Source organism: Chondrus crispus, genomic scaffold (assembly GCF_000350225.1).
Source record: "Chondrus crispus Stackhouse genomic scaffold, scaffold_618, whole genome shotgun sequence".
Lineage (NCBI taxonomy): Eukaryota > Rhodophyta > Florideophyceae > Gigartinales > Gigartinaceae > Chondrus > Chondrus crispus.
In genome coordinates this window covers 2,493-19,084 of record NW_005178616.1, presented here as the reverse complement: position 1 = coordinate 19,084, position 16,592 = coordinate 2,493, and the positions used below count along the sequence as shown (strand labels likewise).

The window sequence follows — 16,592 nt, the reverse complement described above, 5'->3', positions numbered from 1 at the left end:
TCTGGTCGGGCGCGCGAAATTGTGGAGCCGACGCCCGCAGCGCTGTCGTCGGGTACAGCCGCAGGCGACGAGCGCTGCGTGGAAGGGGAGGTCATGGAGTTCTTCCTTTCTTCGTTTCTTGTTTTTGGTTTTTGTTTGTTGAGAGAGAGAGAGAGAGAGAGAGAGAGTACCGATGTGTATTTTTTATTCAAATGCTAGGGGTACCGATGCTGTATCACGGGGCAGGCGTCAAGGACTTAAACTTGGGCGGGGCTCGATAGGGCCGCGCCGTGATAGGGCATACGGGAAAGGGTGGCAGAGGCCAAACTGGACCAAACAGCGAAACTGATGCGTTGTAGTAGACGTATCTTGGCGGTCCCGTAAGATGAATATGTCCGGTTGGCAATGCGGTGAGCGAGGTACTCAAGGACTGCCATCGTGCGAGAGCTGGTCGCGCCGAGAGTATCAAATGCGAGCGGGACAAAGTGCCAGTCGAGTAGAGGGAGTGGGGAGTCAGGCTGGAGGTGAAATGCGTCACGCACTGTACGGGAATGGACGCGAAGCTTGTCCAAATCAGCAGCTTCCGCTGCACCCGCGAGGCCTTTCGCAGCGAGGGACATTGTAGAGCGACAGTAGGGGGAACGAACGGTTACGTCGTACGCAGTGGGGCGGTCCGGGAGAGCGCCCGAAGGAGGCGAGGCGGGCTGGACGAGAATATCGGCGGGGCGGTTCGCGGTATTCGGCAAGAGAGAAGGGACCTCAAGGTCGCAGCAGAGACCGGCGGCGCGGAACGCGTGACGGGCGAGGAGGTTGCGTACAGTGTTATGACGGTGAACGACGCCGAAGCCATGACGGCATATTGCAGCATGATCACCGCGAGCGTCCATTGGCTTACAGCAATGCGAACATATGAGAGGCCGAATAGAGTCACAGTAGACGGGTGTGTCCAGATGCCGGCGTAGCATACAGGACCACACCGCAGAAGGGACTCGAGAGGTGAGTGAGGGGTGGCTGCATAGAAACGACGCGGCGCCCGGAGCACGGAGGGAATTGTACCGGGCACGTCGGCGGACAGAGGTGGCACTGTGGTTGCGAGGGAGAGGGTCAAGGTCCCACGCGGTGTGTTCCCAGTAGAGTCGAGAAGTGGCCCCCTGCATAGCCTGAATTAATGTGTGCTGTACGCGTTCAGGTCTAGACAAAAGGGCCTCTGGTTCAAATGGTCCGAGGGGAGAATGGGTCCCAAGAATGCCTCGGGTGCGGACCTCAGGGTTCAAGGCCCCTAGTACGTGGACGATATGACGACGGGCCATGCGGCGATAAAACGACTCGGAGGGGTTATGTGGGCCCTTCACACGAACAGGTGCCGCCTCAATTAAACTGGCAGCGTAGGACGCATGGATGAATGGTGACAGTGGGGTGAAGCCGTGTCCACCGAGGCGAAACGGAAGGCCTATTTGTGTAGCCATAGATGTGGAAACGGCCACATCATTAAACCGAGAATAAGCAGCGATTTGTTGTTCATCAAATTTTGTAGCTGCGGGGAGGGAGAGGTGGGGAGGTGTAAGGCGAAAACATGCTCGACTTTGCATACCGAGCCTGTTACACGGTGAAGGTGAAACCGCGTACGCGCGTCGGGAATTTCATCAAGGAGGCTGAGGGAGGCATGGCATGATTGAACTTTGTTCATGAGATGTCGACGCACAAAGGCATCTGTGCCGAGCGGGGCACCCAGCAAGGCGACACCGCCTTCGCCGCACTCGACGTGAAGGGGGAAGATACGGAGCAATTCGGACAACTTTTCTGGCATTACGGTCGGCCAGTATGCCCGGCACTTGTTGATATTGACGTGAAATCCGGACTGCGGGCCGTCATCACGAAGAATTCGGAGTGCCTTCATGACCTCCGAGATTGGCCCGACCAGAGTGCCGTCATCCGCGTACCAGCGGTTCAGGTCGAGACGGCACTCGCGGGTGAGACGACGCAGGAGCGGCTGGATTGCCAGCGAAAATAAGAGCATACTTGCCGGGTCCCCCTGTTGGGTACCGACGTATTTTTTATTCACCGAAATCGCGACAGCCGCATTAATGTGTTAACAGGATATAAATCTTGGTAATTTTATGCGGTCAACACCGATCAGCCGCTATAGCTCAGTTGGTAGAGCGCTTGACTAGTAATCAAGAGGTCTCGAGTTCAAATCTCGGTGGTGGCTTTTTTTTTCTTCTGAAACATGTGTTTTTGATCTTGTTTTTGCGGTTTGTTGGACGGACCGGACATGATTGGCAGACACTGTAGCTTTCGTTGCAGTCCCCGCCAACGAGTTGAGTTTGCGCATTACGTACAGTCAATTGGTTTCACTGCGTTTTAGCCATCCTATATCGTTTACTGTCCATACTGGCGGAGGTGGGCTTGGTGCTGATCGGCTGAGTTCGTTACTGCCCGAAACCGGTGATGGCTCGACTTCGAAGATGGTTCGATGTTGAACTTCAACGGCTGGGCTTCGGTGGCCTCGAGGACATTTTTATGCACCTGGAAACCATGCCAGATGACCAAGTTGCTGGATACTTACAAAACGTTTTGGGAGAGCAAGCTGAGGTAAAAACGCTTGCCGCAGCTTTCGTCACTGCTAGGTCGGATGGACAACGTCCTGTCGGATCAGGAACCCGTGCAATATCAAATGGTGAGTCACAGCCGACGTGGGACACAATGAGCGGGACCGGCAAGTCATCTACAACGAAAAAAGGGAAACGCCGAGGAAAGAATCGCGCGGGTTCTTCTAACGGAAATGGATCCAAACACAACACCGGGAAGACCTCATTTGCTAGCGCAGTTGCCGGTCAAGGATCCTCAACATCTAACTCCGGGCAAGCTCAAGCAATTAGGAACTCCGCTGCAGAACAAATTCCCAGGAAAATCAGAGAATATCAAAGGTCAAAAAAATGTATCAACTGCGTGTACTGCGGTTACATCGAAAAACTTATTCGTGAGGATGGGGCGTGTTCGTTTTGCCAAAGACCGATCTTTTCAATTTACGGCAGCGAGCACGAGGCCTCCAACATGCGAACAAGGGCGAACCAGTCATCGAATCGAACGATATTAGAAAACAGAACCGCAAGTAAACAAGAAAAAGGAGGCAAAGAAACTGTATCCCAGGCTACTGATGTGCAGGATAGAGATATTCTCGTTTCACAAGTGCCCCGCTTACCCGACACAGACTCGTCAGACGGATTCTACCGCAACCCAAGTTTGCCTCAGTCGTGGTTAGAAGAGTGCCTTAACCTAATGACAATCCGCTTGAGCGGTTAGCTGACTACTGGTGAGGTAACCCTAAGCAGACAGGTACAGTTGTCAGCAGTCGACTTTCAGTAGATTACTTTTCAATGGCTAAAGTTCTTACACAGCGACTAAACACAGTGCAGTATCTATCGATACCGCTATTATTGTACGCACTTAATCACTGCTCTCCGAACTTATTTTTGGTACGCGAATGAACTCCTTCTCTGCTACAGGCACCTCATCCATGATGGCGTCCCTGTTGACAACACAAACAAAGAGAAAGGGAAAGAGTCAGCAATTCTGTTAAAACCTCCGTATCTGCTTGGAGTAATGTCGAATGAAAAGAAGGTAATTCATTCCGACATACACATTTGAAAACATGACCGGTACATCATCGCGAAGTACGTTGTTAGCATCACTAGGGCTGGCCATCGGTTCGAATCCTTCAACATCTATCTCGTTAATGCTGTTGAAGAACCCAATTACTTTTTGAAGCTCTGGGGTCATTGTAGTGATTTCATCTTCTGACAAGTTCAACTGGGCGAGCCGTGCAATTCTCTTCACTTCTTCAGGAGTAGCTTCCGCACACGCTTCAATGCTAGACGCTGAATTCCTGTAAATGCGATGCGTTGGGGATCTTGATTTGCGAAACGTTCTTAACCCATGGCAAATTGGGAACCCAATCCCTACAAAACCCATCATCTTCACGCGAAGGAGTCCAACACAAGAGACTTTAGAGAGTGCACGTATCGCCCCACACTCCTAGGTTCAATGAATGAATATGAGTCCCGGAGATCGTGAGCTGGCGCAGGAAAGAATGGTTTTGTCTTATTCTTGGTCGCCTTCAGGCATATTTCATTCATTCAAATAAACGAAGCAATAATATGTAGGATAAAAAATGAAATCAAGGGGTCAAATTGCAGTGATATTTGTTGCATTGCTGGCTGTGAGGAGGGTTGTCTTGAACATTGCCGTCGTCCGGCGGCGTGCATTCTTCCGGGTTTTCTTCAGTGGTCTTCCAGATGCGGACCGCCACCGGAAAGGGAAACAACGCGAGGAAGGTGTTATCCTACTACAGCGTCAACTTTGCGATTTCCGCGCCGTATCAAGTTCTTTGCGATGGCCCGACCATTTTTCAGTCTATGCGAAAGGACATTTTTTTGAAACATGCCTTACCAACACTTTTGGGCGGAACGGCATACCCAGTCGTCACCGACTGCATTGTGAAAGAGCTTCGAGCCTTGGGGGAGGACTTTTCTAACGCTTCTATTTTCGCAAAACGTGCCACTCGCGTGCCTTGCGCTCATCAGGACGATGTCAGTGCAAGTGAATGTATCATGGCTCGACTACGCGTACCATTAGAAAAGAAACTGTTCTGTGCAACAAATGATACTGAGCTGCTTGCAAAAATTAGTAGAACACCGGGCATTCCAACTATCACTATTGTCAACGAAACAAAGCTGGCCCTCAGGAGTCCGTCAAGAGCCACGCTGTACCACGTCCAGAAACAAGAAAATGCTAAAACTTCGTGTTTGGGCACCTCCGACAAGGCTTTCCTGAAGAAGTTTGAAACCGAAACAGCCTCAAAAGATCACGCACCTAACCCAGCTAAAAAGCGAAAGCGAGCAAAGGGTCCAAATCCACTGAGCATGAAGAAAGCGAAAAAAGCCGGCGTACAACCTTGTTCAAAACAGAGTCAAAGTACGCAAGAATTTCACAATAAAGGAAATCAGTCGGAGTCATCTCTTCCGAGGGGCGATAAAACAACCAAGGTATCAGAGGCCAGTATTCCACAGGGGAACTCGAGTGACGAGAAAACGAAGAGTGAAGTTGGGCTTCACGACGAAAACACCGTGGCTGGTGTAAGGCAAGAAAGCAAGAAGAAGCGAAAAAGGAGGAAACCGAAGCGCTCAGGCACCACGGCGTTCATAGCCTCTCCGACCACTACGGAGGCAGAGCAAACGGACGGTCCTGTTGGATTGGGGGGGAATGTCGTAGTTGATGCCTTGCCAAAGTCCAAAAGAGCTGGCGAAGGGCCACCGGAATTGTCGGACATGAACGAGATAGCGCAGGGAGAGACACAGAAACCGAAGAAGACTTCTGCCACCGCGAATACCAGACGCATAGGTCTCAAGGTCAAAAGCAAGGTAACGGATACTCCAATATCCAAGGCACCAGTCTCTGGGACGAAGCCAATCGAGGATGACAACGAAGAAGGCCGGCCTACCTCCATGACTCTCGTGATTGCCGGTCAGCAACAGACACGAGTCTTAAGTAATCCCCTGAATGGCACCCAGTTACTCTCCTCTATGCAAGGGCTAGAAGGAAGCCTACGTCATGGTCCAGTTGTGGGTACACCTCCACAAGCACTTCCACCCCCGGCGAAAAAGAAGCAGAGAAAAAACAGAAGACGAAGGCCGAAGAAAAACGAAGAAAGTCCGGAAACGAACCAGCGGTCTATTGCCCCCCAGGTATCGACTGAATAGTAGTTTACTTCTGTGATGAACGCACTTAAGCTACATTTCATAGTAACTGGCTGTTACTGAAACAATCGCGCCCCTCCTTCATGTAAGAGTGACTTTCACGCTTGTAGCTGACTCCATGTTGTTCTTTCCAATTTCAAACGTGGGAGTACGCTCCCCAGTTACAAGCGTTGGGCACGGCATTTGTCCCTGACAAATTTGTGACGTTCGCATCTATACCCGCTTTACAGGTGTGTTCTACATCTGCCAAGGAGCCTCAAACTAAAGTTCTCCAAGGCTTATTAGGAATATCCATCGTAATTATTAACGGTGTTTGTTCCCGCCCAGTGCCCTTGAAGTCTTCTAATCCCGTGTTCCACCCTAATCAGGTGCACAGACGTTTTGCCTCACTCATTTTCTTGACGCGTGTGGTACTCCTCAACTTTTACTGTAAATGATTCCTTGATATGTTCTGAAATCGCTCTCAAATCGAGGAGGGCTTTCCGAAAAACGTCCGCTGCCGACCCCTTATAAGTTTCCACTCTGATGTTCATAATGTTTTCACTTGGGTGAGGGATACTGTACCCACAAAATCGCACCTGAGGATTTTTCATTAAGACATATCGCAATGAGTTTCCTAGAGTGTGATCTTCATCTCGAAGAATAAAAGTCAAACATGTTTCGTCTATGCCACTGACTTCCAACTTGCTCTCATTATCTTTCGCGATCTCCATGCCTCCAATTGCAAAACAAGAATTGAAATGAATGAAAATGCAGCTCAAACCCTTCCACCTGTTCTCAATGCCATAAAATAACACCGCTTGGAAAAAAGCTGTCGCTGACCGCTGGCTCAGTAGTCAACAGCACAAGTTATGAATGCGGCCTTCTTGCTCGTCGTGCCGCAAATATGCCAATCGTCGTCAGTTCGTAGGGGGCTTGCTTAGAGGCCGACCAATGACAGTATTGCTACTGCAGCGTTAGATTTTGAAGCGTGCCTTTCCTAAAAATTATATATTTTTGACTCAAATTGGCAACAGACATTGCGGATCAATCGCCGCCGGATTGCTTCATGTCGTCCAGCATGCGTTGCGGAATCGAATCATCCGTAACCCGTTTCGCTACTCTGAGGCTCCATTTCATCCTCCATGGCAGGCACATCGGATAATGCGCAGCCAAAAGGTGAACCAGCGGCGAAAGTGGAGACAATGAAGGACAAGCAACCAAGTACAAGCACCACTGACGCAACACCTGCGGCGAAGCAAACGGGGCTGGGGAAGCCCGACGCAAAAATGACAGACGCAGCGCCACCGCAAACCAAGGACAAACCTCCAGCTGAAAACCCTAAGGGTACGAAGGCTGGAGATGTTCCCACCGCAGCGCCCGCGACAATGAAGATCGAGGATGTCCGATCGACAGCGAAAGCACAAAGAATTGCGGCGCATTCTCACGTGAAGGGTCTTGGGCTCAGCGCAAATGGAACCGCGGCTCAAATGGGTGGCGGCCTTGTTGGCCATGAGCAAGCACGGGAAGCGGCTGGCGTGGTAGTTGAGCTCATCAAGTGTAAGAAAATGGCAGGCCGCGCACTCCTCATCACGGGAGGAATGGGATCTGGAAAGACTGCCCTTGCTCTGGCAATTGCGCAAGAATTGGGTACCAAAGTACCGTTCTGTCCTATGGTCGGCTCTGAAGTGTATTCTAGCGAGGTGAAGAAAACAGAGGTCCTCATGGAGCATTTTCGGAGGGCAATTGGGCTGAGGATCAAGGAGAATAAGGAAGTGTTTGAGGGGGAGGTCATCGAGCTCACCCCAGAGGAGACGGAAAATCCTCTTGGAGGTTACGGGAAAACAATAAGTAAGGTCGTCATCGGCTTAAAAACAGTTCGCGGGACAAAACAACTCAAGCTTGACCCTACAATTTACGAGTCCCTTCAAAAAGAACGCGTTTCCGTGGGGGATGTTATTTATATCGAGGCAAATTCCGGGGCAGTGAAGCGGGTGGGAAGGAGTGACGTTTATGCAACAGAGTTTGATCTTGAAGCAGAAGAATACGTGCCACTACCGAAAGGAGATGTGCACAAGAAGAAGGAAGTCGTCCAAGACGTAACGCTGCATGATCTCGATGTCGCAAACGCAAGACCACAAGGCGGTAGAGACATTATGAGCATGTTGAACCAGATGGGCAAGCCGACGAAAACAGAAATCACTGAAAAGCTACGGGCGGAAATCAACAAAATCGTTTCTGGCTACATAGATCAAGGGGTTGCCGAGCTTGTGCCTGGAGTTTTATTCATTGATGAAGTGCATCTCTTGGACATTGAATGCTTCGCGTACTTGAATCGCGCGCTAGAGTCCAACCTCGCACCGATCGTTATTTTCGCAACGAACAGAGGAATGACTGAGGTCCGCGGAACAGATATGCGTGCACCACATGGAATTCCTGTCGATCTGTTAGACCGTTGTATGGTCATTCGAACCGGGCCATATACGATGGAAGAGATCGCTGTCATCATTCAAATTCGAGCCAAGGTTGAAGGCGTTGTCCTAAAAGACAACTCCGTGGTCACAGCTCTTGCAGATGTGGCTGCACGAACAAGTCTGCGATACGCAACGCAGCTACTAACACCAGCAAGTATTCTGTCAGGTGTAAAAGGACAAGACCATTTGACAGCTGAAGATGTAAAAGAAGCAGACAGTCTCTTTTACGACGCAAAGGCTTCTGCCAGATTGCTAATGGAAAGTCCTTCAAAGTACATAAGCTAAACCGCTTCAACCTGCCTTTAAAGGCCATAAATGTGAATTTCAAGTTTTCTTGGCGGAGAGAACATGTATCTTTGTAGATCGCAAACACTAGCCTCAGAGCCCTTTATGCACAACCGCACGCGGTTCAAGCACAGACTGGCCTTTCATCAAGAGTTAGCATATACGCCTCTCAATGCAAGTTTGGCACAAAGCTGTGCAGAAACTAGCAGGTTGTGTTCCATAGACGTTTATATTGCTCTCAGGCAACACGCCCTCTTAGCGGGGCGGGTGCAGGTCATTGATGGCAAAATGCAAAGGGTTTCTTCTAGATCGCCATTATCGACGGGTCAGTCAATAGAGTCTTGGTCTCGCACATGAACGACATGGGAACGCCCTTTCTGGACCTCGCGTTGTCGAAACCTGCACTTTCAGCGGCCTGAAGTCGAGGCATGCCAGAGATCACGCGACGCATAGCCCCCGTTCTGCTCAATAACAAATCCCAAATGAGGCTATTCGGACCGCAAGGCCCCACTTCAAGGAGCTGTTCTAGAGTTTCGCGAACTCTCAAAAAGCTGAACTGATCACGTCCGATTGACGGATTGGACACTAGGACATGCTTCAGCATCTCACTTTATGAAGGGCATTTGACGGACACAACCTATCATACACGCAGGCTATCAAGTTTGTACTTGGACGAGAAAGAGGGACATGGAAAAAGTGAAGGCGTGCGCGCGAGGATAGCGGCCGCAATGCCGGACCGGGTCAAGAAACTGATGCGTGCATACAAGCTTTCAAGGGCGAGTAGGTCATAGCTCTGCGCGATAGCATCTTTCGAACATGGTCTCGAATGATAATTACTGTGTGAGAGTGTGTGGCACCAAAGGTGCCTACCGCAACGAGCCCGAATTGCATGTCGAGATCAGGCCCAGGGTGGTATTCCAGAGTGAGGAAGGCCTGGTGGATGGTGCGGCGATGGGTGCGAACTCTCGGGAGTGCACTGGATGAGCATGCTGCAGCGTTAGAGTACGGCTAGTGATGTGCTCTAACTTTCCTATGACCAAGCTAGTTGATGATCAATTTCAGTGTACAGAAGGTACAGCATTGCGAGGTGCATCATACGGTGCAGTATCAAGGGTACTGTAGAGTTCGGCATCACGAGATGGTAAAACCCTGCCATTTTCCAGAAAATGGGAAAGGCACAATCGCTGGTGCCAGCATAACCTGAGTCATTCGCTCAGAGAAATTTGAAACCAGGTGATCGTTTTGTCCAGGAAACGTCCTGCACGAGGCGAGTATGACCGCTACTCATGTCCTACCTCCACTCTTGGTGACATTTCTGTAGCGCTTGTCCCTTCCGCTCATTGTCTAGTTGAACTAGTCCCGGCCATATCACTTCACCCGTGATACCCGCAAGTGCCTTGACGCCGTTCTTTCGCCAGCGTAGGCACAAGCGGAAACCCGAACTCTTCTCTTTCCTCTCTTCAGAAGAACATTCAGCCTACCCGCTGTATCTTCTTCTTATCATTCAGCCCTGCTCAGCTACATGCATCAAATCACATGATTAACCTGAATGCCCTCGATCGTTTCGCAAGAGACCACTTGCAGTTTGAAGCAAAATGTTCCCGCTGTCGTCGAGACCCTTCATTTTCTGTTCCACCGACAGATCCTGAGATAATATGCGGACTTGATCAGATTCGAACCCTGATCATGGACGGTGCAATCCTTGAAGCTTGTGATGTAAGCGAGAAACTCTGTTCCAAGCCCATCGATGACCCACGCGTGCAGCTCAACGTTCGCATTCACACGCTGCACGAGCTCATCTATACTGCAGAAAACATCCCTAAAGAGAAGAAAACTGCGCGGGAGGAAGCTCTTGAGAAGGCCTTGCACTACTCACGAAAACTGGCGTCCTTTGCGCTGGATGCCTTTCCAGAAGCATATCCCATGTTTACTGAGTCGATGATGTTGTTTGCATGTCCGGAGCGCACTAACACAGTGGAGGCTATCAGAAAGCGGAGAAAGGCTCTCGCGGATGAATTAGTATCACTCACTAGGATGACGGTGGGTGCGAGAGAATCAAAACTTTCGTTCCTTATTCGCTATCTATTACTTATTTACATTCAGTTTAAGTCTCCTGTAATGACTCAAGGAGAGACATTTGATCCGCAGAAAGCTTTGATCAACGAGCTTGTAATGGGCAGTAGCGATTCCCTTCACCGAACCTCTAGAATACTGTGGAAGACCGATGGCACCAGACCCACAAAATTTGGACATCGCGACGACTACAAAGAAATTGATGTTCAGGCACTGCCTGAACGAGTAAATATTTCGAGGCAAGATTCTATTGAGAGCCTAAGGTTTTCCGACGGAGATGTATCAATAGCTCTGAAAAATGAGCTTGGCAGAGTCGAAGTTAGTAGGACGCGGTTTCGACAACTTGTCATCGAATATTGTGCCGCACGAGGATTTCATGTCTTCGAGGCAGGAAAGGCATGTTTGAATAAGGAGAATGGAGATCAGTTCCCCGTAGTTTCTGACGAAGAAGATCGTATGGTCGTAGTAGAGGGTATGGTTTCACAAGACTATATGGAAATGTTTTCTGCCCTGCAAAAGCTACGAGGGCTTGCAGGGAAGAGTGATCTCGAAGCATACCTGCCGGTTGTAGAAGAGATGGGGCATGAGCTGTTGGAACAAGCCCCAGTGCTTGATTTTCGAATAGGGCAATGCGAAGTACTGAGATATTTGAAAGGCGATGAGTTTGACACAGCGTTAAGGGTCATACAGCAAAGACTTGCACCAGCAGCCAGAAAATATCCTGAGCTCCAAAAGTCGTTGACAGATACAATAACATTGCTCGTCTTTGCTACGGACGTGAAAAGAAATTTGAAAGAATCGGAGCGGGCCGCAAAGTATAGAGTTCATGGTGCGGTAGGCGAAGACAAGAAGAGAAATCTTCTGCTAGAGGATACGGAGATGTGTGGCAACAACTGTGATCCAGGAGCTGAAGAGCAGAAGAAGCATTCGAACTCATTCGAAGGATTCCTCTCGACAGCTATTCGGGCTGTAGTTGATAATGTGTCTATAGATTCTATTATCGCTGAGGCATACAAGGCATATGAGATGAAATTTAAGGCGCCTGAATTGTTACAGTTGCTGAGTAGCCTTGTGGTGACACACAAAGAATGGCAAACGTACAACATGATGACGGATAGGTTCTCGAATGCCATGGGAATCGACGAACTCGGCGGATTATGTGAAGGTCAGCGTGGCTCTTCAGCTGATATTCGCCATGCTTTCACAATTTCTGAGTGTGCGAACAATCAAGAGGTGGGAGAAGCGCAGAGTGCGAATCCTAGTAGTCAAATATCTACACGGGATCAGCGAAGAAACGAGCAACGGGAGAACACAGTGTTAACGTTGATGGAGTTTCTGGCTATTTCCCGAGCAGAGGCCTTGACAGTGGTCCGAAACCATCCTAACGCTGAAAATGCTCAGACCATCCTAGAACTGTGGCTTGGTCACATGCTGTGACCCTGCAATGTTTTGATGGCTACGCTTTACATCACAAGCGTACATTAGATGCTTTTTTGATCCATGTTCCCATCTTATAATATCATATTGCCATGTTGTGCTACAGACCAACAGGGAAAAAGACAGATGTCCCAGCATCAAAGCAAGACTGCGTCTATACTTAAAGGCTCAGTTTGAGATTGAAGAAAACAGTAGATACTCGGGAAATGCGGTGTAGATGAAGTGCAATTCTCCAGCCGGAGACGCGTTACAGATCTGGCAACCAGCACGGGAGAGAACCTATCCCATCTACAGATTATGATGATGTCTCTAAGGTGTATCTACGAAGGAGATGAAGAGTACAAGCGTCGTGCCATATAGATTTTATCGCTCCAGCGTGAGGTCTGTTTCGTCATTCATAGAACGCTAGTAGATCTATTGGACCATATATGACGGCTGTCGTCATATGAGGACGCTTTTCGACTTATTATTATCTTGACTTGCGCTTTCTCGACAAGAAAGAAAAAGAAACCCCGGCCACCCTACTTGGCTTCTGCCTTTGGACCAGAAAGAACTTGGGGAGAATTGCAGAATCTTCCTGGTCGTCTTTAGATAGGGTGATTTTGCACTTAGGGGGGCGAACCAGTGCATTTTGGTGGCAACGGACGGGTGAAATCGGAAAAGTTGTAGCGAACAAGGGGTGTCGTTGGTAAGTTCGCAAGAGGTACACATCCGATAGAGATTTATTTGTAGGGATTACTATGGTGACCATCTCAGGGTGTGTCTTAACTTGCCCGGGTTTGCTTTGCTTGCCCGAGTTTGCCGGTCATTTATTAATTTATTAATGTAAGTACACGCCTTCCCCTTACGTTAGTAGTGGACAGGTGTCCCAGAGCGACGGTGCTGACTTACAGAGGCATACAGCGCCATAAATTGCCAGAACACAACGGGGAGGACACTGTGGGTTCTACAAATTCGCTCCGAGGACGCATCGACAGGGACGTGACATGCTGCAGCGTCAAACAACTTCGCCCGAGGGACGCGTCGACATGGACGCGAGACGCTGCAGCGTCGCTCGCTTCCGACCCAGAACGTGGCCATTGCGGGTGATCCCAGATCACCGGGATAAATAATTGATCTCACCCCCTACTTCTCTCCTTACTACTTCGCGGGATAGCGTATCTATCGCCGGCGCTGTTTGGTCAAAAAACGGATCTACAACCACTGCCCAGTATCGCCGTTCGCCTCCCCTCCTTTCTTCTCAATCTAATCACTCCTACGCAATGCACGGCAATAGAATCATCACTGCTACGACCGCACTAACCGCAACCGCAGCTCTATTCTCCCTCCTTTCATTGCACCAAGCTATTTCAAACTATCCTCGACCCCGAAAATTCACAAAGCCCTTAGATCTCCGACGGGGATGGACCTTTGTCAGAGCCAACAGGATTTTTAACGACAAAGAATTCAGTCGTACATACCGTATGGAGGGGGGGATAATATTTGGTCAGAAACGCCCGCTGCAGACGAGGAGTGAGAGACTTTGCGTTGGTGGCCCCCGTCTTCCGAATGGTGGGAGTCGGAGAGATGCGCCAGAGGCGCGGAGAACGGCGCACGTGGCATTGAGTTGTGGAAGCCATTTTCAGGAAAGTAGTAGGCAGAGAGGTGCTTCGTAGAGTTGGGTTGCCTTTGCGAGATGGCAGGTGCATAGATTTTTGCAAAGGGGGAGTTGAGGATGTTTTCGGCAAGGGGCAAGCACTGCGTCCACCGGAGCACAGCGTCCAAATTCGAAAGTTACAAACTTACAAAAGTAGCCAATATATGATTGACATTTGTCATTACACACTGACATAACTTGAGCTTGCAGTGTAAGGTCGTACTTAGTTTCAAATCATATATTAACGCCCAGTAGCCAATAGTAGTGCAAATCATGGCTCCGGGCAAGCAAACCCGGACAAACTCGGGCGAGTTAAGACCCTCCCTCAAGTGCTACACTGCTGGCATATCAATTACGACTGTGAACCAAGAGATCCGGATGCCGGGGTCCCCCTGACCGCGGGGGGGCCGCCGGCGCCGGTATATTTACTGACTCTATGTCCTATCGTACGTCTATAAATAAGGCTGTGCCTTATTTGCATGTTTGTGTGGAATCGCTGTGTTTTTTCGTAGCGGGGCGGGAGAGCAATGCGCGCGTCTTTTCCTCTTTTTGTGTGGAATCACAGTCCCCCTGGCGCGCGTATTGCCTAGTTTCGGGGTGGAAAGTGACTGCCTCGGTGGGTGGGGGGGTGACGTTGAGTCGCGTGCGGTGTCTTGTGAATGTGTCTTTCTTGAGCGGTTTGGTCATCAGGTCCGCTGGCATGTCGTGTGTTGGTACTCGATGAATTGAGATGGCACCATTTTTTGTTGTGTCTTGGAGGTAATGGTATTTGATGTCTATGCACTTCCTTCTCTTTGTGGGCGCTTGTTGGTTTGCCATGCGAGCGGCGGCGGCGTTGTCAATGTGCATGGCCGCCGTTGGCGTGGGGATGCCTATTTCCGACATCATGTTGCGGATCCATATGGTGTGGGTTGCCGCCTCGGCGGCCGCCATGTACTCGGCTTCACATGTACTTTTAGCTACAATGGGCTGTTGTTTGGCCTGCCAGTGTATGGTCGCATTGTGGAGGGTAACGGCCATGCCGGAGAACGATTTTCGCGTGGTCGTGTCATTGGCAAAGTCGGCGTCTGTGAAGCTCGTGATGGTGGGCTGTTGTTTCCGTGATTTGGGGAAAAGTATGCCGTGGCTGCGTGTGCTGTGTAAATATTGCGCTAGCCTTTTTAGCAGTCTCCAGTGTCTCTTGGTGGGGCGTTGTAGTGCACGCGCCAATGCCGCTGTTGCGAATGCAATGTCTGGTCTGGTACTGTCCGCTATGTACCGTATCTCTCCTAGCGCTGTGCGGTATGTGTCTTGTATGGCTGGGTACTGTTCATCTGTGTCTTTCGGTGGATCTACACTGATGCCGTGGAGGTATGGTGTGTCAACCGGGTTGTTGTCGTTCATGCGCAAGTATGCGGTGACGTGCTGTATGTGCTGTGGTTGCGAGACATGGATCCCGTGCTGTGTGTATGTTATGTGCCAGTTGAGGTATGCTTTGGGTTTGCCCAGCCTCTTGATTTGATATTTCTGGCGCAATGTGTTGTACAGCTCGTCATTGAGTTTGGGGGTCGTGGCGGCTGCTAGGAAGTCATCCATGCTGACTGCTATAATGATCAGGTTGTTGTGTGCCTGTTTGGTGAACAGTGATGGATCTGATTTGAGTTGACGGTATCCGTTGTTTCGGAGGTGTTCGTGGAGTCGTGTGCTGTAGGTATACGCCGCTGGTGGGGTGCCGTATATGTTTCCTTTGAGTTGACCGTTTGTGGTTTTGTGTGTGAACGTTCCGTCAAATTTTGGGGGTTGCCATACGTACACCGGCTTTTCGTGTTCGTATTGTTCGTGCAAGTATGCTCCTTTTATATCGAGATGTTCAAGGTGCATGTCGTTCGCTGCCGCCATGGCGAGTATTGCTCTGACTGTCGTTTTGTCTGCCATGAACGTCGCTGTCTTGTCCGGGTCATAGTGCGTGTGGGGTGTCATGAGGTCTCCGCGCACTGAGCACTGAGCTTTTCTTGTTATTGTTTTCGTGTCCGGCTCGATCTTGTACCTGTACGTCATGGTCATCGGTATGATGTCACGTTTCGGTATGTTGGTTGCTGTTTTGTGCCATGCGATTGCCTTCATGTCGTCCAGCTGCTGTAATTCGTGGTTGTGCGCCGTTTCCCATTCTTTTGCGTCAGGATATTTGCGTGCTTGTGCAAGTGATCTGGGCGCTGGGGTTGTGGTTGTGACTGCCGTTGGTGTGGTGGTCTTGCGGCGTTTCGCCGTGAATGCGGCAGGTGTGGTTGTGCATGGGTCTGTGTTGCGGAAGTACGGTTTAAAGTCGTTGCTGCGCACTTTTTGTTGTCGGCTGGTGTGCATGTTGTAGACTTGGATGTGTGTGTCGTCGATACCGTGGAGGTATCGTGCTGGGTGTGCTCTGAGCTGAAGTTTGGTTTTGTGCGGTTTCAGTATAGGTATATATCCTAGTTGGCCAAATATGAATATGTACTTCACTCGCGGCGGGGTGCCATGCCATAGGGTGTGCGGTAGGTTCTTGACGGTGTGGTGGTATGTTATGTTGTATTTGTATACTGCGTCGGTGACTGCTTCTTGCCAGTAGGCTTGCTGCATGTGGCTGTGCGCCAACGCAGCTCGTGCACTGTTCATGATGGTCCTATTGATGCGTTCTGCCAAGGAGTTTTCTTGCGGTGTATAGGCTGTGGTCGGTCGAAAGGTGATCCCTCTGTTGGTGAGGTACTGCTGTACGTATGTGGCTGTGTATTCCTTCGCGTTGTCCGTGGTGAGTAGTTTGGGATAGTATCCTAGCTGGTTGGATACGTATTGGATGGCGTTGGTGATGCTGTGCGGTACTTGTGACCTGTTGTTGAGGAAGACTACCCAGGCGTATCTCGTAGCTGTGTCTACAAGTGTCATGAAGTAGTAGTTATTTTGTCTGGATGTGGGCTTGATGGGGCCGCAGACATCCGACGATAGTTGTGTGCCTACTTCCTG

The 16,592-nt window shown here is 50.0% G+C and overlaps 7 protein-coding genes; 4 read left to right on the top strand and 3 right to left on the bottom strand.

Annotated features, from left to right (window-relative positions):
* Positions 1-236: 236 nt before the first annotated feature.
* On the bottom strand, positions 237-866 carry CHC_T00000763001 (hypothetical protein). Its single transcript, XM_005710733.1, has one exon. The coding sequence runs from the start codon at positions 864-866 to the stop codon at positions 237-239; it is 630 nt and encodes a 209-aa protein (XP_005710790.1).
* A 1,561-nt stretch (positions 867-2,427) lies between these two features.
* CHC_T00000762001 (hypothetical protein) lies at positions 2,428-3,282 on the top strand. The gene has a single exon (XM_005710732.1). The coding sequence runs from the start codon at positions 2,428-2,430 to the stop codon at positions 3,280-3,282; it is 855 nt and encodes a 284-aa protein (XP_005710789.1).
* Positions 3,283-3,320: 38 nt separating this feature from the next.
* CHC_T00000761001 (hypothetical protein) lies at positions 3,321-4,244 on the bottom strand. XM_005710731.1 is given in 4 exon segments: positions 3,321-3,426; positions 3,427-3,508; positions 3,620-4,011; positions 4,131-4,244. 3 exon segments carry the CDS (start codon positions 4,242-4,244, stop codon positions 3,427-3,429), a joined length of 588 nt encoding a protein of 195 aa, XP_005710788.1. The 3' UTR covers positions 3,321-3,426.
* A 30-nt stretch (positions 4,245-4,274) lies between these two features.
* CHC_T00000760001 (hypothetical protein) lies at positions 4,275-6,023 on the top strand. XM_005710730.1 is given in 2 exon segments: positions 4,275-5,738; positions 5,739-6,023. The coding sequence occupies 1 exon segment, from the start codon at positions 4,275-4,277 to the stop codon at positions 5,736-5,738; it is 1,464 nt and encodes a 487-aa protein (XP_005710787.1). The 3' UTR covers positions 5,739-6,023.
* A 98-nt stretch (positions 6,024-6,121) lies between these two features.
* On the bottom strand, positions 6,122-6,448 carry CHC_T00000759001 (hypothetical protein). Its single transcript, XM_005710729.1, has one exon. The coding sequence runs from the start codon at positions 6,446-6,448 to the stop codon at positions 6,122-6,124; it is 327 nt and encodes a 108-aa protein (XP_005710786.1).
* Positions 6,449-7,102: 654 nt separating this feature from the next.
* On the top strand, positions 7,103-8,554 carry CHC_T00008567001 (RuvB-like DNA/RNA helicase pontin). XM_005710728.1 is given in 2 exon segments: positions 7,103-8,473; positions 8,474-8,554. The coding sequence occupies 1 exon segment, from the start codon at positions 7,103-7,105 to the stop codon at positions 8,471-8,473; it is 1,371 nt and encodes a 456-aa protein (XP_005710785.1). The 3' UTR covers positions 8,474-8,554.
* A 1,605-nt stretch (positions 8,555-10,159) lies between these two features.
* On the top strand, positions 10,160-12,936 carry CHC_T00000758001 (hypothetical protein). XM_005710727.1 is given in 2 exon segments: positions 10,160-11,983; positions 11,984-12,936. 1 exon segment carries the CDS (start codon positions 10,160-10,162, stop codon positions 11,981-11,983), a length of 1,824 nt encoding a protein of 607 aa, XP_005710784.1. The 3' UTR covers positions 11,984-12,936.
* Positions 12,937-16,592: the final 3,656 nt, after the last annotated feature.

Coding starts and splice junctions, on each gene's coding strand:
- CHC_T00000763001 (XM_005710733.1), bottom strand. CDS start 866: ATGGACGCTCGCGGTGATCATGCTGCAATATGCCGTCATGGCTTCGGC.
- CHC_T00000762001 (XM_005710732.1), top strand. CDS start 2,428: ATGGCTCGACTTCGAAGATGGTTCGATGTTGAACTTCAACGGCTGGGC.
- CHC_T00000761001 (XM_005710731.1), bottom strand. CDS start 4,244: ATGCACGCCGCCGGACGACGGCAATGTTCAAGACAACCCTCCTCACAG. Junction 4,012..4,130: donor TTTTTATCCTACATATTATT/GCTTCGTTTATT, acceptor TGAACCTAGGAG/TGTGGGGCGATACGTGCACT. Junction 3,509..3,619: donor CCGGTCATGTTTTCAAATGT/GTATGTCGGAAT, acceptor TGTTGTCAACAG/GGACGCCATCATGGATGAGG.
- CHC_T00000760001 (XM_005710730.1), top strand. CDS start 4,275: ATGCGGACCGCCACCGGAAAGGGAAACAACGCGAGGAAGGTGTTATCC.
- CHC_T00000759001 (XM_005710729.1), bottom strand. CDS start 6,448: ATGGAGATCGCGAAAGATAATGAGAGCAAGTTGGAAGTCAGTGGCATA.
- CHC_T00008567001 (XM_005710728.1), top strand. CDS start 7,103: ATGAAGATCGAGGATGTCCGATCGACAGCGAAAGCACAAAGAATTGCG.
- CHC_T00000758001 (XM_005710727.1), top strand. CDS start 10,160: ATGGACGGTGCAATCCTTGAAGCTTGTGATGTAAGCGAGAAACTCTGT.